The sequence below is a fragment of the Fringilla coelebs genome, assembly GCF_963513975.1.
Source record: "Fringilla coelebs genome assembly, chromosome: 21".
NCBI classification, from domain to species: domain Eukaryota; kingdom Metazoa; phylum Chordata; class Aves; order Passeriformes; family Fringillidae; genus Fringilla; species Fringilla coelebs.
Genome location: NC_140047.1, coordinates 7,195,641 through 7,217,919, shown reverse-complemented (window position 1 = coordinate 7,217,919; position 22,279 = coordinate 7,195,641). Strand labels below are relative to the sequence as shown.

The window sequence follows — 22,279 nt, the reverse complement described above, 5'->3', positions numbered from 1 at the left end:
CCAGAGCAGCTGGGAGCCCAGAGAACGTGCAAACTCATCCTGCATAGAACGTGCAAACTCATCCCACCTCCAATCCCTCCAGCAGCAACCACCCAGAAAGGCTCTCCCAGCCTGAGCAGGGGTGAGCAGTGCTTGGAGAGACCTGAAGAAGCAGGAAAGAAATGTGCAAAACAGAGCAAGGAGGAGCATCCCATGCCAGTCTCCTACCAGTGGCTCTTGGTACAGACACACCTTCTGTTTTTGAGGAGCAGCCAGAGCCCTGATCCTCACAGCTATTAGGGAAGAGTGGAAGATAGAGCCTTTTGTCCCTTGATTTAGCTGTGATGGGACAGAGAACCCAGAGGTGCCTTTGAGATGAAGGAAGGCAGTCAGACTTCATAAACCGCAGCCCTTTGAGCAGACCCAGTCCACATCAGAAATACATGTTTTTCCTACTCCCATTATTACATACCAATCACTACCAGAACTGAGGAACAGGGTTGGGCTGAAGTAGAAAAGCAGCAGATAACATTTCTCCATCAACCCATACTTCAAGGAGGATTTTTTTCCCCAGTCATTTCCAAATCTTCTATTTTTCTTACTTCTTCCTGACACCAAGGCACTCACAACTTGATGTTTCTGAGCCTGTCACCTCAGAGTGGGTCAACACCTACCTCCAAACCCCAGTAAGGAGCAGAAAGGAACAGAAATTCCAGGTGTAAATCACCAAGCACCTCAACTTCCTCAGCCTCCTGAAGGCACCAAGACTGCTCATCTCCAAGCACTGTTACCACAGCCTAGGGGAGGGCATTCCCAGGGCACACCTCATGGAAAATCTCTATGAAATTGGGCCAAGCCCTCAGCAGGTACAAGCTGACCTCAGCGAGCAGAGCTGACCTCATGGGGAATGCAGGAATGTTTCCAACCAGATTTGGGAGGGAAGCTGGCATGAACAACACAAAGGTGCAGCGCTGCAGGATGCCAGCGTTTGCATTCATGCCACCTCCCAAGGTTGTACACGGGATCAAGGCTGCTCCCACTTTTTCTGAACCAGCCCCTCTGGGCAGGAGGAGACAAGCATGAGCTCCATGCTCCTGGAGCTGGGCTCTTCCCTTCTCTAGTGGTGGGAGAACAAAACAACATCAAACAAGTTTTGGGCTGTCGCTTCCTGGCACCTTGGCAGTGCTGCCATGCCAGCGCAGCACTCTCCCACCTCCTTCCCATTACTGTGGCTGGAGAGAGAGAGCAAGTGGCTCTGATTCCCAGCCTGAGGGTGACAGTGGCTGGGGAAGGATAAAGCCAGTTCCTCTCCATTTCCCAGCTCTGGGGCACTGCACCAACCAACAAGGAATATTTCCTTCCTGCTATCCCAGCTCCTTGTGCAACAAGGACCAGGTGAAACCCCTGCACTAGGCTGCCACTTCCACAGGAAAAGCTCATCTGAGCAGGGTGGAAGATGAAGCCCTAGCACCTCACAGTTGCATTGTCATCTCCCTGGAATCGTTTGTGCTGAGCTGCTCTGTCCAGATCTTCCTGCCTCTTGCTCGAAGGAGGAAGGAACCAGCCCATCTCCCACACCCAGACTTTGTTGGCTCTGCTTCGTCAAGAGAACTTCCATCTTTCTGGTTGCCATCACGAAGTCTTCTGGGCCAGAGGGTTTAGCACCCAGCACTGTCCACTCTGCCCTACCAATCTTCCTGCTGTGGAGAAAACTTTTAAACTCTACTTTCTAGTCCAGGTGCCCAAAAAACTGACCAGGGATTAAGACCTCCCTGTCCTGACCCTCAGCATCCCGAAGTGCTAACTCAGACACACAAAGAAAGCAGAAGCTCCACACTGATGATCTGCACCATCTAAAAGCCTTTTATTTCATTTTGCTTGCTCTCTCATTTTAAGCTAGCCGCCAATACCTTGGGAAACACAGGCTAGAGAGACTTGGGATTTATTTTTGAGAGCTTAACATCCATTATGCTCTTAAAAAATTTATGCCCTTAAGCATCTCCACAGTGGCTGCTGAACACCCATTAAAAAAATTTCATCCATTGCTTAAGCCTGACAAGTCTCACCTTCAAGAGATACCCATAAAGACCTGACAAGACAACTCAGCTTGAGCCCTGGGCTCTTAAGACCTGACCATACCACAAACAGCCCTGGGAAAGACATTATCCCCCAAGAGAGAGAGACACCAGAGGTGAGGTTTATATCCCAGAGCAACTACGATGCGCTGACTTTGCCGCAGACGACCGTGGCAGGACAGCTTGATGTGTCAGTTGGAAATGCAATTAACTTCGATGTGCAAAGGGATAAGGGAAGAACTGAGGTTCCTATGGATGCAGTTGCTTGGTTCTTAATTCCTCTAGCAACGCTAGCCTAGCGATGTTATCCACGTTTCATTCCTACCCTTGCCAGAGTCAAAGTTCCCTTCAGCCTTGGGGATGCCTGTGCATATGGGAAAGTCACACAGTGTAAAAAGTGCCACTGCACCCAGGAGCTGTTTGCAAAGAGCATCACCTTCAAGACCCCCAGTCCACAGTTCTTACTGCCTTCTCCAGCAGCTGCATTTCACCCTTTGGGGCTTCTGCTCCAACATCAGACAGGAAGGAGGGTCCAGGCTCAGCCTTAGTCTGAGCTTGACTGTGTCAGAAGCAATCAGGTCGGGAGGTGTGGAGGGGTGCACACCCCAGCAGCCTCAGTGCAGGGCTCCTTAGAGGCACCTGCTGCAACACAACCATCACAATGTGTTAGGCAGCTGTAAGGCTGCTGGTACAAGACTCCCAAATGGCAGGCAAGGGATGAAAAGCAGAAAGGAATAAGCAACAAAGCTAAGACAGGCCTGTAGGAGAGCTTTCCTGTGCCCTTCTCCAACAGAGATCTTCACCAGGTCTCTGTGGAACCCATAATTTCCCCCCCAAATCCTGTATCAGGGTTCACACAGCCCTGTAGGCAGGTTCCCTGCTGGGCCAGGCACAGCACACACATGTACAGGAGCTGTTTACCAGCACTGCAGTACCAAGGAGGACAGGGAGTGAGTGACTGGACCAGGTTCAGCCCAGTATACAGCACCCACCACCTCACCTAGCCCCTGAAAAGACTCTGGAGAGCAGCCAGTCACAGCACGAGGTGTTAGATTGAGCCCCTACTGTTTTCCCAGCATCCCATAGGATCCTCATTGTTCACAGTTCACTAAAAGCTTGCACTGGTGCTTCCATACACTACTGTGAACTGGCACCACCAGCAAGGACAGGACCCCTTCTGGTTCCTTGTCTCAGCATCCCTGAGGCAACAGGCTGGCTGCATCTGCAGCACAGTAGCACCATGGGCTCCCTGCAGCCCAGGTTCCTTGAGGGATGCAGCAGCTCACCACAGGCAGCCTCTCCCACTCCACTGTTTTCTTTTGCACAGAAAAGGATGCGATACAGACTGCTGCAGCCCAGAAGGGTCTTTTGCTGCCCTCAGTGTGTCCAAGAGGTCACAGCTGCGTGTGCTGTGCTTCAGCACCCAGCCATACAAGACCCTGCACACAGGGCAGCCAGGGCCAGGCACAGCAGAGATCTCCAGCTACAAGCTCTGATGGGCTTCAGCCCTTCTGCTCCCATCATGTCACTCATGCACCAGGAGCTATCTGCACCCCAGGGAAGAGTTCCTCTGCTCTGGGTATGCATTTCACCCAGACAACTGCAAAACCAAGCAAGACCAGCAGCTCTGCCCACTGCCAGCCATGCCAGACCAGGCGCCAGACTGGAAGCATTTTGGACGCTATCCTCAGCTCATAGCACACACCAGTTAGAGCCCAGTTCCAGGCAGGAGCATGTGTTCCCAATGCTCTTTCCAACACCCACACTCATGAAGGAAGAAGGTTCAAGTACAGCCCCTCAGCAGGCAAACATTCAGGCTGTGAGGAGGTGCAGGCTGAGCTGCACCCAGAAGCCCAGGAGCAAAAGGCTCAGCCACTGGGCTCATCTCTGCCACCTAAGCCCTCCCCTTGCCTTCATGCTGGTGACAACCCACGTGTGAACCACAGTGTGTGACCCTGGGAAGCAAAGACAGGCCTGGGCCACCTGCCCCAGAGCATCACCCAGCACCAGCCAGCTCAGCTGCCACCTCCCTGCAGCACCACAGCCCCCCCACACCAGTTGCGTTTGGGTGGTTATTCCTGCTTTTCCAGTCAGCAAGGCTCCCGTGCTGCGCTCCACCAGCCTGAGAGATTCACCTGCCAGAGAGATTTCATCCCCCTCTGCCGAGGCTCAGAGGGGCATGGAGGCAATGACCACCGGCACAGGGACGCAGGGACAAAGCAGTTGAAAGCAGCCAGTGCCAGGCTGCAGCTGCCCAGCTTCGGTGGGACAGATGTTTCACAGGCACCCCCACCACGATCCCAGGAGGGGGTCACCCACCCAGCTGTGGCTCCCACCACACACCCCAGGCAGCCCCGGCTGCCCCACAGCAGGCGGGAGCTGCTGAGGGCTGGATGCTCCGCAGTCATCTCCCTCCAGGTTTGCACAAGCTGTCTAGAGGTAGCTGCTGGCGCGGGGCCAGGCAAGCCGCGGTGGCTTTGATGTGGGTGTCTGCTGGGCACATGCCAGGGCCAGGCCAGGGTGTTTAGCTGGAGGCACCGGGTGCTAGACTGAATTATGCCGGAGGGAGGAAGAAATCTCCAGGTCACGGCTGTGCCACAGCGGCATGAGAAATCTGCCGCGCTGCCCACGTCGTCGCTACTCCACACTTCTCTCCAGAGCTCTTTATCTGCGGCGACCATGAGCGGGGATGTCTCCCCTGCAAGGAAATAGATTTTCCGTGGCATGCAGAGCGCTGGGGGTTTCGGCACTTGCACCCCGACAGCTCCGGACTCCCGGACAGAGAGCGCCGGGAGGAGGATGCTCTGGCGGGGATGCAGGACCAGAGCGGTCCGGCGCAGCGCAGCAGCCCCACGGCGGGCGGGCCCAGCGCCGCGCCGGCTGGCGATGCCCAGGCGCCGAAGGAGTTACTGAGAGCGGGAGATGTCGTTAATAAGGGAGGCCACGCGAGTGATTTTTATCTTTAAAAAGCCCACAGCCCGGGTTGCGCGGCTCCGCTAGGGAGCTCGCTCGGGCACAGCCACTGCTCCTTTAAGGTATATAACAACAAAGTGGGTGAACACGCTGGCTCCTCCCCGAGCCGGCACATTCCCTCCGGGTCCCCCCGCCCCAGCCACGAGTGGCAGCGGGGACCCCCACGCCAGGCCCCGGACTACCAGTCCCGGCACACCCCGGGGGTTTTCTCCCTGCCGGGGATTGTAGTTCTGCCGCCGTCTGTCCGTCCATCCGCGGGGCACCGTAAGGCCACGCTGCTCCCGGCCGGAGGGGCTCTGCTCGGGAGAGGATGGAGGTTCCATGACAGACGAGCAGCCATTAACCCTTTCGGAGCCCCGCGCCCGCTGCACTCCTGGAGTCACTTTCAGCGGGGAAGGGGATCCCCACTGGGACCCCACCACCCTTGTGGCCAAAGTGCCATTCGGCACCCCAGCGTTCCTTCCCCAGGTGAGCCACAGCTCCAATTTTACTATAGCTTTTACCGCAGATGCCCTCCCTACAGATTTGGCAGGAACAGAGAGTTCGGTTTGGTTGCCCTCAATGCCGAGCATCACGTGGCACCCCGAGCCCTGGGCGAGTCGTGTCACTGGAGATGAGCAATGCCCATCACAGGAGTCACCCACGGGTCCCCTGCACCAGACACTGCCTGTGCGGTAAGACAGACCCTGCCCTACTCTGATGAATATCTAGAAACCACGGGACAGGGGACATGGGAGGGGAAACAGGCAGGATTAGCCCTAGATCGCAGGTGCCCGGTCTCCACCCCTCCCAGAACCCTATAGCCGGTGATGCCCAGCCTCCTCCGAGCTGCTGCTCCCATCGCCAGCAGGGAGCACGATTACAAATCCCATTCAGTCCCCAGCAAGTCCTGTCCTGCTCCACCAGGACAGACAGGAACAGGATTTGCAGGTAAGATCCCTCATTCATGCTGGTGTTGCAGACAGACTTCCCAGTTTGGGTAAGGACTGTGCTGCAGCCCAGCCTCATTTACAGCTGCAACTCGGGGTCAGACCAAGTCCAGGGATCAACTCTTGGCTACACAGCAATAAAGGCTGCAGGATATCTGACCTAGCAATTAAAATAAGGTCTCTATCAGATACCACAGCCCAGCAAACAGTACTGGTTGCCCAGGGCACCTCATGGCTCCAAGAAGTGATGCTTTGGGGCAGCAGCAGCAAGACCCCACAGCAGCTCCAGAGGGAGTCCCCTGGCACAGACTTGCTTTCTCTCCCACAGTGTCAGAGGAACTCCCAGGACACCACATGACCCCGGGAGAAGGGTGAGCACCACATCTGTCAGGGAGGTTTAATGAGCTCCTTGGCTGGCAGAGCCCAAGGGAGCACCAAGTCCAAGGTGTGAAATGCTCACAGGAGGGAGTAGACCCCAACTTCATTCCCTCTTCCCAAAAGGGCAGCTCCCGAGCCTGCCACACACTGTTATCTCGCAGCTTTAGCATCCTGCAATGGTTTTGCAGGAAATCAATGGCCTCCAAATGCCAGAAACAAGGAGACAAGGCACCAACAGCAACCAGCACAGCTGGCCAGGTTTGTTAGAGACATGGGGAAGTGCCTGTGCCAGGAGCTTTACAATCCTGCCCCTGAAGAGCATCACACAAGCAGCAGCTCTGGACATGAGATGAGCCACACAAATCACACCAAGACCAACCAGGACACTGCAGCCTCTCCATGAACATCCACAGCTCTGTTTACACCATCAGCAGCTCATTCCCCTCCTCAGCTCTGACAAGGAACAGATCTGCTACTGCAGTTTGACCTGTGGGCACAGCAAGCCATCAATGGGGTAAAATATATCAGCACAGACAGAAACCCCCTTCTCCTTTGGGTCACATCACCAGCTGGCCAACACAGCCAGCATTTTCCCCCTTGCAGCAGGGTAAGCAGAGGCCATTCAGAAGAGGAACAGTAGTAGGATCCTAGCAGCAACAACCTCCTCAATTCCACCCTTCCAGCATAAGTCAAAAGAAGAATTGTACAATTCCCTTCCAAGGGACCTCCCAACACTCCAGTAGGCACCAGGAGAGTTTGTAAGCACCACGTGGAGCACAGGTGCTCGGTCACACAGCAGCAAGAGGCCATGAAGCAATGGCAGGGAAGCTTAGAGAAGCACCCATACCCTGCACAGTGGTTCCCAGGAACACAAGAAATGAGCTGGTGAATTTAGATAGGAGCAGACCAAATCAAAATACTGAGCATGTCATCATGCCCAGTGCCACAGTGGTGCTTGGGAGGCATTATACAGCTCCCCACCTAAAAGCATGGAGAAAAGATAATTAAATAGATGCTTTTTCACTATGGTTTCAATCCCTTTTTCTCCAGGATTTTTTACAAAGTATTTGACTGTAATACCAAAGCTGAGAGAAAGAGCTAGCAGCTACAACAGTGAGGTGACAGCCCTACCCACAGCCTGCTCAATCAATACAGGTGGATACACCTCTTCAAGGGCTGCTGGCTTTGGGAGCTGACATGCCCCATTCCCCACATGCTGCAGCAGAACCTGTGGGTCTGCCCTACAAGTTCCACCAAGATGGGGAGTAGCCTGGGGAGCCAGGCAACCTTAAGCTTGCCCAGCACAGAGGAGAAGGTGGCAGAAGTCAGCCCTGCTCCAAGAGCTCAGCCTGAAAACCTTGTTCTGGCTTGTTTTCCCTCTAGCTTTGGGTGCCTGACTTGTAATAAGTAAGCCTGAAAAGCAGGCTCCTTTTCAGACATGCCAGGCACTCGCAGCTCCAGCTCATAGACGCATCTCCAGGGAGTCAAGTTCCAGGTGCACCCAAAAAAACTCATGTTTCCAGCCAATACCCAAAGGCCTCCGTTTCCTTGTCTGAGAAAAGCTGGGCAGTGCCCAGGCCCAGGACTCCGAGGCTCAAGGGGAAATTGCTTTATAGCAGCCAGTCTAATTGCACTGAAATTATGAGATCAAGCAGTAAATTCACGTCTGTGTTCGTTGCTCTGGGTGGCAAAGCTGCACTGGCAAGTGCCTGATCTCCAATCGCTGAAAATTCACGTTTCATTGGAAAGGGAAGGAGGGGGTTAATGAAGGAGAGCATTGCCAGTTGGAAGTGCTACCTAAAAAGGGTTTCTCCTACTAGCTGAAGCAAAATGGTTTCTCTTGCCAGCTTGTTTACTCTGCAGCTGAGAGCAGCGGACCGCCAGGTTTTGCTGCTGGATCCTGCTGCAGGATCAACGGCTGCAAAACCAGCCCTGGCACCAAGACATCAGCAAGGCTGGACCAGGTGTGGTACAGCTGCACCATCCCCAGCCCAGGAGCAGCCCCACAGAGCCCACATCACAGGCAGTCCCCAGGACTAGCATCATCTATGCCAGAAAATGTGTATCTCAGTACTTCAGAGCGCAAATCCTGGGCCCATCCTCTTGTCCTTTGGGGAAATAATGGTCCTCATGATATAAAGGCCAGGTAAAAGCTGGAATTATATTTAACCAAGATGGTTTTACATGAACTGTCCATTGCGGCAGTAGGGTTCTTAGGGGCCTTGTCCATGAAAAGGGCACCCAAACCCCAACACCAGGGAATAGGGATGCTGGGCAGGACACACAGGTTTTCCTGAGAAAGGCAAGGACCAAACCCATCCTGCCCCACCTTTCTGCTTCAGAGCCAGGAAATGGACAGGACTCGTTATCCTCTTTAGAAAAGCAGAGCTTGCAATCGTGTGCCAAGACAGGTATCAGCCAGATTCCTGTCTCTGGGAGATTTTGGAGTCCACAGGCCAAATTGAAGCAGCGTGGCTCTTGCAGTGCACAGCCCATCCCAGCTCCAGGATTAAAGCCACCGTGTCTGCAAACAAAACATTGGCACCTGCCAGTAGAGCCAGCTGGGGAGGAGAGCCAGCCTGCAGCTGCTGCTGCCCTGCCGGCCACAGCACGGTGCCCAGCAGCCAGCGCCAGGATCAGGCCCACGTTTTACAGCCTTTATATTAATTACCCAGAGTCTAAATAAGATTAAAGTTTTAATTCCGTCTTCATCTCCTAGAGGCTCCTGCTGTGCTCTCGGGTTTTCCTGGTGCCATGAAGCTTCTCAGGCAGTTACAGCAGAGGGCACTTCTCTGACAGCCAGAGACAGCAGCAGCTCCTGCATCCAGGGGTGCCCCACGGTGCCCAGCCAGCCCCGAGGATGCACAGCCTTCTGTACTTCCATAAACCCGGCACTGCTGCAAGCAGGGCTCTGCAAAACCTGACCCTTCACTGAAATCCACAACTCGAGGCCAGCTGGGCCACTTGATGATTAAAAAGCAGAGGGCAAGCGCCGGGCAGTGTCCCGAGGCCACACTTAAGTTGCAGGTGGGAAGGTGAGCAGGAGCTCAAGGCAGAGGGTGTCTGCCAGGGCAATGCTTTCTGCCTGGCCCCATCTGAACTGCCCAAGCCACCCCATCACAGTTGGCCAATGGGCAATTCAGGCTCTTAGCCTGGACCACCTAGCCTGGAGTTTTACAGCTGGAGATGGGCCAGAGAGCAGCAAATGCCAGCTGAGCAGGAGAAGAAATCACTGCCTGCACTGGCTGGATGGAGGATATGGCACAGGTTGGCAGCAGCAGTGCTTGCTGCCCTGGTTCCCCAGTGCCCATGAGGACAGAGAAAATGCTGCAGAGCTGCAGCTGAGGCTCAGTCCACAAGCACCAACCCCAACAGCCCATGATGGCAGAGCCTTTGATCTCACTGAGCAGCAGCAAGACCTGGCTCAAGCCACCAAGGCACCCAATGCTCAGCACTGACCTATGCAATGTGTCCAAAAATGTCTCCTGCTGCACTCTGTAGTATCTGCACAGACCAGCTCCAGTTATCATCTCCTGGACCTCCAGCTGCTGTGCCGCCACAGCCCTGGAAAAGCCAACTTGCAGCCAGGGAGAATTGCAAGGGAGAGAGCCTGGTGGAGGAGAAGATGGACACAGCATAACCCCCCATCTCCAACACTGCCTGTACCCACTGCCTTGAGCAACAGCCACCCCTTGGACAGGTTGGGATCACTCTTTATGTTATGAAAAGGAACAAGAGCATCTTACGACCTTAGGAATGTACGGAGTATCATTCACCCCAGTTTGCCTGGCTGAAGGCAGATTGTGGAGAAGGTTGCTCCATGAGCATGCAGGACTTAGCCAGCTGCTCCCAGGGGAGCAGTGAGCTGGCCTAGCTCAGCTGCTGCCCCAACCACAGGAACAAAATCCTCTGTGGTCCTGGGTCTGCTCCCATTTCCTTCAGTGGAGGACATGGTCAAGCTGAGCCAGCAGAATACAGCCAGGCCAGGAAACAAGAAAAGCCCTCCAAGCATCCCTCTCAAAGCCCCCGTGGAGCCCAGGTTTTGCACAGTGAGCTGATGACCCCGGTGATCACCTTGTGTCACTGCCCCTGTGGTTTGGAGTTTGGGCTGCACAGCAGGAACAAGGGCTTCAGAGATTTTCTTTCCAGTGGGCTCCCCACCTCACACAGACACGAGGCTGCCCATAGCCACTGCTAAGGTATATATGCCAGGGTGACCCCAAGGCAGGCACCCAGCCTGGAGGACCTCTGCAGGCAATGGGGAACCCCCCTTCTCCCCCCTGCCTTCTGCTCTCTACAGAAGATGCCGTTTCAGAAGCAGCTCCCGTTGCCCCGGCACTGCAGTCCCTTCCTGGCTATCCCATCTCGGAGCCCTTCCTCCCCCACCCAGGCACTGCAGCCTCCTGCCTTGAGCCCCCCAGCTCTCACCTGGAGGACAAGGGCTGCTGCTCTGCGGTGCCACCAGCTTCGGTGGGCACTACTGCTCCCCGGGCACGGTCTCTCGGTGACTGTTTGAGCAACAAACGTGGGCACACCCCTGCGTGTCCGCATCCCCTAAACCCACCCCGAGCCCCTGCAGTCCCCAGCCCCCAGGGACCAGCCCAGACCCCTCCCCTCACACCCTTCTGTGAGGAAGGGCAGCGGCCGCGCTGCCCCGCAGAGCCAACGCTACCGCGCGCCCCGAGGCGGGACGGAAGACCTTAATTAGCCCCTAATTAACCCGAGCGCTCTCACTTTGGGGGAAAACTAGGTGTGATTGGGGCACTTTGTGAGGAGTGGTTGATGCACGGTCCTGCCCCCACGTCGGGGGAAAGCCCTGACTCCCCTCCACACGCGGGGTGATGGTGGGAGCTCTGCAGGCACGAAAAGAGGCGTCCCCGCCGGGGGCTGTCGGGGCGCGGGGGTGTCCGGCTGCACCGGGGTGCGCCCAGCACCTGAACCGCCAACTGCCGGGCTTAGGACAGCCCAAAGCAGAGCGAGGCATCCCACCGCACCCGCGGGGATGGGATTCCCAGACGGTGCCGGTACCACCGAGGGTCCTGCTGAGGATACGCGGTGCCTCAGGGGTGTCACAGGGCGGGGCGTGCCGCGCCCCCGCCCCCGCGGCTGCTCGGGACCGCCCACCGGAGCGGGCACCGCCCCCCGCTCACCTGTGCGAGGGGAGCGGCTCGGGGAGGCGGCGCCCCGGCTCCGCCGCCGCTCGGGCGGGACCCCGGTGCCCCCGGCATCCCTCGCCCAGCCCGGCCGAGCCCCCGCCGCCCTCACGGGCCGCGCCGCGCCTGACACCATTTGAACGGCGCGAGGCGCCCGCCTCACTCCTATTGGCCGCGCTGCCCGCCCGTCAAGCCGCCCTCCGCCTTTCCATTGGTAGCGCTGGTCGCGGGGGGCGGGGCCCGGGGGCCGGCGCAGCGGTATAAAAGGCGGGGGCCGGGCGGGCGGGCGTTCAGTGTCTCTGCGCGACAGGTACGGGAGGGCGCGGGGGGGCCGCGCGCGGGTGGGCGGGGCGGGCGGGAGCGCGCGGAGGGGCGGGCGGGGGGCGGTGCCGCGCGGGAGGGCGGGGCGGGGGCGCGCGCGGCGCTGGTGGCGCTGCCCGCCCGCGCCGTCCGTGCTCGGAGCGCGGCGGCGGCGGCGGCAGCAGCGGGAGCCCCCGGCGATGCCCGCGCTGCTCCCGCCGCTGGCCGCCCCCTGAAGACACCCCTCTCTATTTGCCCCCCTTCTCCAGCGACCTCAGGCTCTTTCCCCCCTTTTCCCCTTCCCCCCCTCCCCTTTATTCCCTCCCCCCCGCCTCTTTATCCTCCTTCCTTACGACCCTCCGCACCCGCCCGGCTGCCGTGTGGATGCGGGCCGGGGTGCCTGGCTGCGCGGGCGGCGAGAGCCGATGCTGAGGGGCCGGAGGAGGATGGAGTGCACCCTCGATGCGCAGAGTTTGATCAGTATTTCCCTGCGGAAGATCCACAGCTCCCGCACGCAGCGAGGCGGCATCAAGCTCCACAAGAACCTGCTCGTCTCCTATGTGCTCCGCAACGCCCGGCAGCTCTACCTGAGCGAGCGCTACGCCGAGCTCTACCGCCGCCAGCAGCACTACCCCGACGGCGCCCCGCTCCTCGCCATGCCCGCCTGCCCGCCGCCCGCCGCCGCCGCCCCGCCGGAGCTGGCGGCGCTCCCGCTGCCCGCCGACACGCAGGACCGCGAGGCGCGGAGCTGCGGGGCTGCGCGGGGCGGCGCGGAGCTGCTGGAGGTGCCGGTGTGCGCGGTGCCCCCGGAGATGCAGCGAGCGCCCTGCAGAGACTCGTCCCCGGGCTTTTACCGGGCCGCCGGCAGCGCCGGTCCCGGCGGCGGAGGCAGCGCGGCCCCGGGGCTGCTCTACGCCGCCGGCTGTGACTTCGGGAGCGGCGGGGCCCCGCACTGTAGTAGCCGCACCACGGTGCTGGATTTGGACACTCACGTCGTGACCACGGTGGAGAACGGGTACTTGCACCAGGACTGCTGCTCGCAGTGCCCCTGCTGCTGCCAGCCGGCACCGGGGCTCGCCTCCCCGCCGCCCGCGCCCGGCACCAAGCGCAAGTATTACCCGGGGCAGGAGGAGGAAGAGGAGGGGGTGGAGGAAGGGGAGCCGGGGGGAGGCGGGGTGGCGGGCGGCCCCCCCTTCGCCCCGTGCACCAAACGCGCCCGCTTCGAGGAGTACAGCGCCGAGCACCCCCAGGACTCTTCCAACATCTCCAACTTGATCTCCATCTTCGGCTCCGGTTTCACGGGGCTGGTGAGCCGGCAGCAGGCGGACTCGGAGCAGCCCCTCAACGGGCAGCTGTGCAGCAAGCAGGCGCTGGCGAGCCTGGGAGCCTGGACTCGGGCCATCGTCGCGTTTTAGAGAGAAGTGGGGGAGCAGAAGGGGTGTGGGGGGGGCTGTTGACAAAACGGGGGTGCGATCCGAGGGACGGCGGCTCCGGAGGGGGGACCCTGAAACAAAGGCAGGGAGGGGGGTTGGGGCGAGGGGAGGGGGGTGCCGAGGGGTGCGCAGGGGAGGCGGGGGGGCAGAGCCGCGCTAGTGTTTTATAAATTGTACAATAAAGAAAAAAAAAAATCTAAGATCTTGGGACTTTATTTTTGCAGAGATGAGAGAAAAAAAAACAACAACAAAAACAAGCAAACAAACGAAAACAAAACAAACAACAACAACAAAAAAAAAAAAAAAACAACAACGAGGCACCTATTTAAATAATCCTCTTTGTGTCCGCTCCGGCTCTCTTCGCGGCGGGCTTCCTGGGGCCGGTGCTGGCGGCCGGTAGCGCCACGTGAGAGCCGGGACCGGCCCCGGGACCCCGCGGCGGGAGCGCCCCCGGCTCCGCTCCCCGCCCCGGGCCGCCCCGCGGGTCCCGCCGCCCCCGGCTCGGTGCGTTTCAGGGTGCGGACAGGGGAAAGCCGCTGCTGCCCCATCGCTTTTGTGCGTTTCTTTATATATTTAAAAGAACAAAAAAAAAAAAGGCAGAAATGAAAACATTTCAACTTTCCTCCCAGAAGAAACGTGTGCGATGTGACTTCTTCCCACCGCTTGTGCCAGGGGAGCGCTGGAGGGTTCTGAGAGCTGAATGTGGGAAGGGGAAAACCAGGAGCCGGGGGTCCCTCCGGGCTGCGCCCCGCCACGCCGGGGAGGGGGTGAGCCACCCCCGGCAGCCCGGAGCCTCCGCCTCGGTGTGTGCTTGTGATGCCGCAGGTACCCGTGTAACACGACTCACGTCTCCAATGTGTGTGCCGGGTCTGACCCCTTTTTTTTTTTTCTTTTCTCCCCTCTCTTTTTTTTTTTTTTCCCTTAAGTTTGACTGCTTTGGTTTCAGCCTTCCCAATCATAAAACCAGCAGTATTTGGTCTTGTGAAGAGATTGTCTCCTGTAGTCTCTTGATTTTTTTTACATTATTTTTTTAAAGAAAAACCTTTTGTTGTAAAAAGGTGGGTTTTCTGGTCGTCATCCCCTCCTCTTTCTTTTGCCCACTCCCAACTTCACGGTATCAGCACTGTGTGTAACTGAGGATGCTTTGCAAAACGGTCTGTTGGGGTCTTCTTTTTTTTCTGCTCCTTTTTCTTTGTTTGTAAGCCTGTATTTTTGTGCATATGGAATTGTATATCACCGGGTAAAACTGTTCAGATTTGTTTAAATTTATAATCTTAATAAAAAGTCGATTATAAAGTTGCTGTGCCCTTACTTTCCTTCACCCCGCAGCCTGCTGAAACCCCTCTCCTGAGCCACTCCTTCCCCTCTGCACCGGGGAGCCTTTACCGAAACTCCGACTCCCCCTCACCGTGTACCCCCCCTCGGAAAAACCCCTTTGTCTCCTCCCCAGCACCATCCAGAGTCACCCTCTCCCTACACACACACCCGCAGTCCCCCCGGCTGCCAGGATGCAACAAAAGCCCCCCTTGGGTCAGACTGTGCCGCGCAAAGCGAGTCCCAGGTGGGGAGGGGGCCGGTGGGGACCTGGCCGGAGGTCGGGTCCCCTCCCCGCGCCCCGCGGCGGGGGGAGCAGCCGGGACCCCCCGACCCTCACCTGGGCAGCGCAGCCGCCTCCGCGCCCCCCGACGCGCTCGGGAAGTTTTTTTAAGTTGGAGTTTGTTATCCCCGCGCGGGGCCGCTGGGTGGTGCGGGCGGGTTTTCCTTTTTTCCCCCTTTTTGTGCATGTGTTTTTCTCCTCCCCTCCTTTCCCCCACAGGAACGAGCCGGGGCCACTCCGCACTCCTTCAACACCCCCCGGCCACCTCAGGAGGGGAGAATTATTATTTTTTTAACTCCGTGCATAACGCGCAGTTTCTAGCATGCAGCTCAAATCCCGCAGATAGAGCCGTCCCTCTGCCTCCGCACCCCCAGCATCCCCGGGACCCCCATCCAAATCAACACATGGACAAAATCCCCCTTCCCAGCCCCGCGCATCACCGCGGGAGCGCAACCTTCCCTTCTCCCGGGCCGAGAGACCGAAACCATGGGATTGCGGGGCGCGGAAGGGTGGCGGGGGTGGCGGCCGCAGAGGATCCGGAGCGCGGAGCCCCCGGAGCGCGGAGCCCCCCGAGCCCCCGGCCCGGCTGCGCCCCCGCTCCGCGCCCCGCGCCCGCTCCGCGCCAGCAGCGCCCCCTGGCGCCCGCCGAGGGACCTGCAGCGCCGCGCGGGGCCGGGGGAGCGCGGAGGGAGAGAGAGAGGGAGGGAGGGAGGGAGGGAGGGAGGGAGGGAGGGAGGGAGGGGGCGGCCCCGAACCCCCCGTGCCGAGAGGAAGGGGCAGGGGCGGCCGCGTTGTCCCCAAACGCCGGGACTGCTGCCCCCCGGACAGCCCAGTCCCGCTCAGGACACCGCAGGGCTGAGCGCTGCTCCTCTCCCCTGCTCATCCTCCAAACAGCGTCCCCTCAAAAAAAAATCACTATTGAAAATATAAGCCCTGTAACCCCCTGCCCAGGCGCAGAGGCGCTGCGGGAGCACTGCTGAACGCACCAGCGCTCGCTCTGTGAAACCAGAGCTGGATGCTTTGACCGGGGAAGATTCACCCACGGGGCCATGGAGAAGTCCCCTCCCTGCTCCGACCCCTTGGGCCGGGACTCTGGGGGCCTCCCCCGGCCCCATCCCGCTTCCTTGCCCCGGGAGTCGAGGCTCCCCAGCACGGAGGCGGCTGGAGAGGGGCCCGGCAGTGGGATTAGGAGAAGCAGCAGCTCCTGCACCCTTAGCTGCTGCAGTATTTGGGGAAAGTTTTAAAACCCAGGTGCTGCTGCAGATGCCCACAGGTTACCCAAATCCTTTTCCTACAGCCGCTACTCCAGGCAGCCCAGCCTGACAGGGTCAGAGCTCGCTTTAGTCCAACAGCCATATGCACACACTCATCGCCCTCCCAAACCGCTCCCCATCTCCCAGACCTCGGGGTTTCCAGCGATAAAGGGGCCAGCAGCAGGACAAGCACCCGTTCCTGCAGGCTCCACCACCCCAGGCGCACCTATCCCTCCAAATCTCCCCTCTCCCGGGGGGAGCCAGCTCTCGCCCGCCTTCACAGTGGAAGTTTCTGGGGCTTCAGTCAAGGTTTCAAAGGCTGGAATTGGCAAAGACGCCTCCGCATCGCCGGTACACACACAGGGAGGGGGAGTCGGGGTGCATATGCCACAGGGACACTCAAAAATCCCTGTCACTGAGGAGCGAGGAGATCCCACAGCTCCGCGGAGCCGCGAAGGCTCACACGCTCTCGGTGGCGCAGTTATTTATTTATTTTAAACGCTGGTACATGACATTTTTCTTCTTACGAAGGCGGCAGCAGCAGAAAGCCCATCACAGCCTCTCCTGAAAGCAGAGCCTGGAAACCAGAGTCTCATCTGCATATTCATAAGTACCTGATAAATTAATCATGATGGCAGAAGCATTCAGGCTAGAAGGGAGGTGACAGGGGAAGGTTGCACCCCCCAACACAAGCCCATCCTCACTCTCGCACACGCTCCTCATCTTCCAGGCACAAAATGTTTTGATCCCTTCACAAGTCGGCTGAACCCCCTGGGTGCTGCGGGGAAGGGGACTGTGCCCCCCCAACACGCGGCAGGCACCCACCACCTCGCCCTTCAGCCCTCCGGTGAGAGATGCAGAACAGACGGGCTGGAGCAGGGTGGAGAACCCAAAATCCGAGGGAGCTCAGCTGCCAGCGCTGCAGCCCCCAGCCCCGCCGTGAGCTCTGCTCCCGTGTCACCGCCTGTACCCAGCGCGCTCCAACGAGCCCCAGCATTGCCCGACCTTCAGCTGATGCTGGAGAGTTTGACCCTAAAAATCCTTCCGTGTCCTCTCTCCCCTCAGTGCTCTGCCGGCTGGGGGCGAACGGGCATCGCCAGCATTTCGTGCCCGGCAGCCCCGGAGCGGGAGTGAGGCACAGAGGGGGTCCCCTGGAAGGGACAGGTGGAGTGCGGCTGGCACAGAACCGCAGAGGTGGGGATGAGGGGAGCCAGGGGAGCCCCGCACCGTGCCAGGGCAGAGGGAGCCGGCTCCGTGCGCACACCGCTCTCTCTGCCAGCTGCGAGACACATGTGGCTCTCCCTTCGCAGTGCGAAATGCTCTCCACAAGCAGATCTGCTGCTGGTGTCCTCAGTGTCACCACGCTGAACCCCCTTGTCTGGGGAAAGAGTCACCCTGCCCGGGGCAGAGACGCTGCCTCCGGTAACAGAGGCAGAAATTCAACCCGCGGCTGGAGCAGAGCCCGAGCCCAGCCCGCTTTTCCCGCGGGCAGGAAGGGCAGAAGGCACCTGGGAGCTGCCTGTGGAACCCAGCAGGGTCCAGATCTCCCCGATTTCCCTGACCCAGAGGCAATTGCAGAGGTGGCTGCCGGGCTGGGCTGGGCTCCCCAAGAGCAGAGGGTCAGCACAAACCCAGCACCCGCCGGTCACAGGGCTCTGCCCTGCACCCCCGCCACCCCCCTGGTGCTTGCGGGGCTCGGATCTGGCATTAGCCAGCAGTTCAGCCAGGTCCTCGTGCCACTGAAGCAGCTCAGCACAGATGTCACTGCACATCCAGCAGCTCTGTCCACACCAGGAGGGACAAAGACGGACACAGTGATGGAGAACTGACCCTCCCATCTCCCAGGCTGCCAGCCCAGCTCACCCCCAGCTCCCAGGGAGAGGCTGGGCACCACCTGAGGAAAACCCACCCTCACACCATGAGCCAAGCACCAATTCCCAGGTGCTGCCCCACAGCTGGAGCAGCTCCATGTCCTCCTACACCACAAGAACAAACCCATATCCAGTCCCAGCAGCCATCCTCAGGAGAGCAACCTTGTGCTCTGCAGAACCCAGGCAGGATCTATCTGTCCTTCCTTCCATCTGTTGATTTTGAGTCAGATCCCTCCCATCTCATCTCCCCAGCTTAAACACAAATGAGCAGAAGAATATTTTGGGATCTGCACATGTTAGCAGATGTTTGCAGGAGTCCCCTGCAGAGAGAGCAGCAGGAGAGCAATGGGGGACCCAGCGAGGTGGTGGAGAGGCCGCTGCCGTTAGCTGTCTGTTTAATATGTTGGGTTTGGTCTGGGCCTGGGTAATTAGCACCTGAGCAGTAATTATTCACACTTGGCCTTTCTATATCCTGCTTATAGATTTGATGATTAATGTTGCTCCTTGAGTTAAGCCTGTCCTGGATTTACCAGCACGCAGTGGGAAAGTTAGGAGGAGGCTGTTGCGTGGCAGAAGCCACTGTCCCTCACACAGAACAGCAAAAACAGCACAATAGAAAAATTAGAGTAAAAAGCACTTTTCACAGAAGCAGCAGCCACTAAGCACAGAGCAGCCATCTCAGCAACACTCTGCCACCACCATCGATGCACGAGGAACTCGGTTGTACAGCAGGAGAAGCAAAAAACCTCCCTCAGCATTCAAAAGACACTGATGCCAAATGATTTAGGGGTTTACTGGCACCCCAGAGACACAAGCTGGGCAGAGCTCTGCAGCAAAGTTGGCGTGCACAGACCCCCTCAGCCACCTTTCCGTCAGAGAAACACAATGAGGGGTCTGCAGAGAAGGACCTGCTGCCCCCACAAGCTGGGAAATGGGGAAAACCAGCTGCTAACTTCTCCACATTGGGACTTACACAGCTCAGCCAAGGAAAATCCATAATCCATATGGTGGGCTCACCTGCTCTCCTAAGCACTGGCTCCTCTGGGGTCACTGCTGGTCCTGGCTGAGGGGGCTCTGCTGCCAGTGACAGTCCTGGTCACCTGCAGAGGGACCTGGGGCTGCTTTGCAGCGCTGCTGACCCAGACTCTTGGAGGCTGAGGGCTTCTCCAGCTGCTCCTCAGGGCAAAAGATTTCCAGCAGAGTCCAGCTGGGATTTCTATGCCAGGCAGGAGCTCCATCCAAGATCTTGGCCAACACCAAGCAGCACACGGAGGTTGGCATGGAGAGAAGGAGAGGGCCAAGCCCAGAGGCAGAGCTGCCCTGGCTCCTTTTCCTCAGGGAAAACACTGACTGACTCCATGTCTTACAGATAAAGGAGCACAGAGGGGAGAAGCCCACCCCCAAAACCTGCTCTTATCCTCACTCCCCACCCCATGACTGGTCCAGCTGAGCAGGATCACCTGTCCCACGCCTGCAGGGAATGAGACAGAGCATTAACCCCATCTGTGCTTCTGCCCAGAGGAGGAGAAAGGGTTTTCCCAGGGAAACCCCAACATCCATGGTGCTGCTGTGGACCATTCTTGCTCCCTGCAATCCTCCTCCTTTTCCTGGGACTGAAGCTGCCCCTTTTTGCCTGGCTGGCAGGTCTCCATCAGGCTGGATCCATGTGTTTTCCCCCCATACCTGCTGTCCCAAGCTCATGAGGACTCCTGTGTGCCAGAGCACAGCCTCTGCACAGTGCCTCTGCTCCCACCTTTCCCCTGTGGGAAGCTACAGCAGCCACTTCATGGCCCCACTGGGCTCTGCCCCAACAGACAGGAGCAGCTTTGGGGCAACCCCACCTGTCTCAGGTCCCTGATTATTTCCACATTTCCACTCTGGGAGCTTGATTTCTCATAAAGAGCCCCCAAAGCAGTGTTTTCTCCCTCTTTTCCTCACCAAAATGAGACTTTTGCATTGAAATGTGTGAAGCTGCATTTTTTTTCCCTCCCTCTTTCCCCAGGTTTTGCAACATGAAAGTGGATGTTGATGTGAATGGAATTTTGAAATTGGAGACTGGGAAGTTCTGTGCTGCGAGGTGACTGTTTGCTCACAAAATCTCCCTTTTTCAAGCTCCCCGATGAAATTCTGCACAATTATTTTTTGTCTCCTCCTCGCCCAGCCAGCCCGGTGCCCCGCGCTGCTCCTGCTTTTGTTTCTCCTCTTCTCCCTGGTGAGGATGAACAAAACACCAACCATTGCCCATGCCCACTCCTCCTCCTCCTCCTCCTTCTCCTCCTCTCGCGGCTGCCAGCGCAGCCCGGTGCTGCCCACCTGGCAGGGAGTGCTCAGGATTCGGAGATCTTCCCGTCAGCTCCCCCAGCAGAGAGCCGGGGCTGCTCTGCACAGCTCAGGGAAGGGCATCCAGCAACTCACCCTCCTGTTTGCTTTGGTGCTGGAGAGCAAACACAGCCCAGGATTGGTGGGAAGGGACAGGCTGCACCCTCACCAACCCCGTGCTGGTGTGAGGTGAGGGAGAGCTCTGCAGGCAGCGAACAGCAGGACTGGGTTGGGATGGGGGATGATGCTGCACAGGGGTAGAGCAGCACCCAGGGCATCTGGGGAACGCTCTGAGCCAGGGGAGAACCCCCATAACCAGGCTCTGGACTCGGGTTGGGATGGGGGATGATGCTGCACAGGGGTAGAGCAGCACCCAGGGTATCTGGGGAACACCCAGGACCAGGGGAGAACCCCCATATCCAGGCTCTGTGGCTGCTCTCTTCCATCACCCATCTGCCCCCAGCACCATGAGCATCCTGGCTGTTCCACATGCACCAGAAGGCAAGGACAGGGTAGAAAAGCCCCAGGAGCCAGGACATGGAAAGCCCAGGCTCCGTGGTGCCGTGCCCTTGGCTCAGTCACACGAGAGATGAGGGGGAGGACTGAGCCTCCAGTTTCTCCCCCTGGAGTTATCACTGGATTAACTCAGCCTGAGGTTGTTTCAGGAGCACTGCCATCCAGAGCTGGCCCACTGCTGCCTGCAGGGTCAGGCAGTGCCTCTGGCTTATTCCTGGGCTTGGGATCTGTTGACTTGGGAAAATCCTCAGGTTTTGGAGCACATCTATTAAAACAAGCAGAGCTGTGGCCATCCAAGCTCTTCCTCTCCTGCCCACGGACCACAGAGACCTCGTGCTTCAATCCAGCAGGAGGAGAAGGGGAGGCAAGTGCCAGCCAGGGTAGATCAGCAATTCCTGTCCTGATGCTCTCCTTTCTCTGTCCCATGCTCCTCATCACTACAGGCAGCAACCAGAGCACCCAGACACGTGTTTGGAATAGGCAGGATAAGGGGTGCAACCAAACACTGACAGACAAACCCTGCAAGAGGGAGGAAATCTGGTCCTTCTGACCCCAGTTTCAGATTTCCCTTGGTTTTGGTACCTCAGGTTGCAGTAAATAGGACAACACCACCAGGCCGGGTGGAGAGGACACACAATGAGCTGCTGGAAGCCAAGGCATGGTCAGCTCCCTGGATTTCATCTTGCTGATGTATTTATGTCACCCCATGGCCAGATCCACTGGGTTTGTACAGCAGGATGGTGTTTTTATCCTTGGTCTCCAGGTGGGAAAGGGAGGCAGTGTATCAGGTAAGGCTGCAGTGGGCTCCAGGCAGAGCAGGCAACTGAACACACAGATCCTGAATCCATCCCAACCAGTGACAGCTCTCTCATGTATATGAAATTTATGTTTGACTCTCTCCCCAGGGATTCATCTCCCATCTTTCCCCTTTAATTATAAAAATTAGTAGGTTTGAGGTATATTTTGAGGGTTTTTCTTTTCCTTTGTTGACAAAGTGCAATACTTGATGACTCTAACCCCAAATTCTCTGTGACACAGATACCCTACCAATTATAAAATACTTCCAAGCTCGCTCCATAAACCCCTTTGCTGTTGCTATTAGTATGCATTAACATTTTATTGGTGTTACAGGATGAAACATCCAGTCTTGCAGCTCCAGTGGGCTTGGGGATTTCCAGCATCCTGCAATATGTATCCGTGCAGAGGAAATTAAAATGTGGATGGATCAGCAAGATACAGTCAAATCCTCTACAGTAATTTGGAGAAGACTAAACTCTGGTGCTAGTGGAGCATATTCCAAGCTATCTAATAGAGAGTTGATGATCTCTGTAACAGCCTTTTTGTAAGTTTTATTCTTGCCTACAAGGGAATTTTTTCAAAGGGAGTATGTAATACCTAAACTAATATTTTTAAAGGTATATGCTCCAAACATGGAAAAGTAAGGCCCTTTGCAGAGCAGTCACTTCCAGTGATCAGCAAGTACTTGATAAAATAATTTACTCT

The 22,279-nt window shown here is 57.6% G+C and overlaps 1 protein-coding gene across 1 annotated transcript; it reads left to right on the top strand.

The window, feature by feature from the left end:
* Positions 1–11,901: 11,901 nt before the first annotated feature.
* IER5L (immediate early response 5 like) lies at positions 11,902–13,230 on the top strand. Its single transcript, XM_084219720.1, has one exon. It carries the CDS (start codon positions 12,213–12,215, stop codon positions 13,200–13,202), a length of 990 nt encoding a protein of 329 aa, XP_084075846.1. The 5' UTR covers positions 11,902–12,212; the 3' UTR covers positions 13,203–13,230.
* Positions 13,231–22,279: the final 9,049 nt, after the last annotated feature.

Coding starts and splice junctions, on each gene's coding strand:
- IER5L (XM_084219720.1), top strand. CDS start 12,213: ATGCTGAGGGGCCGGAGGAGGATGGAGTGCACCCTCGATGCGCAGAGT.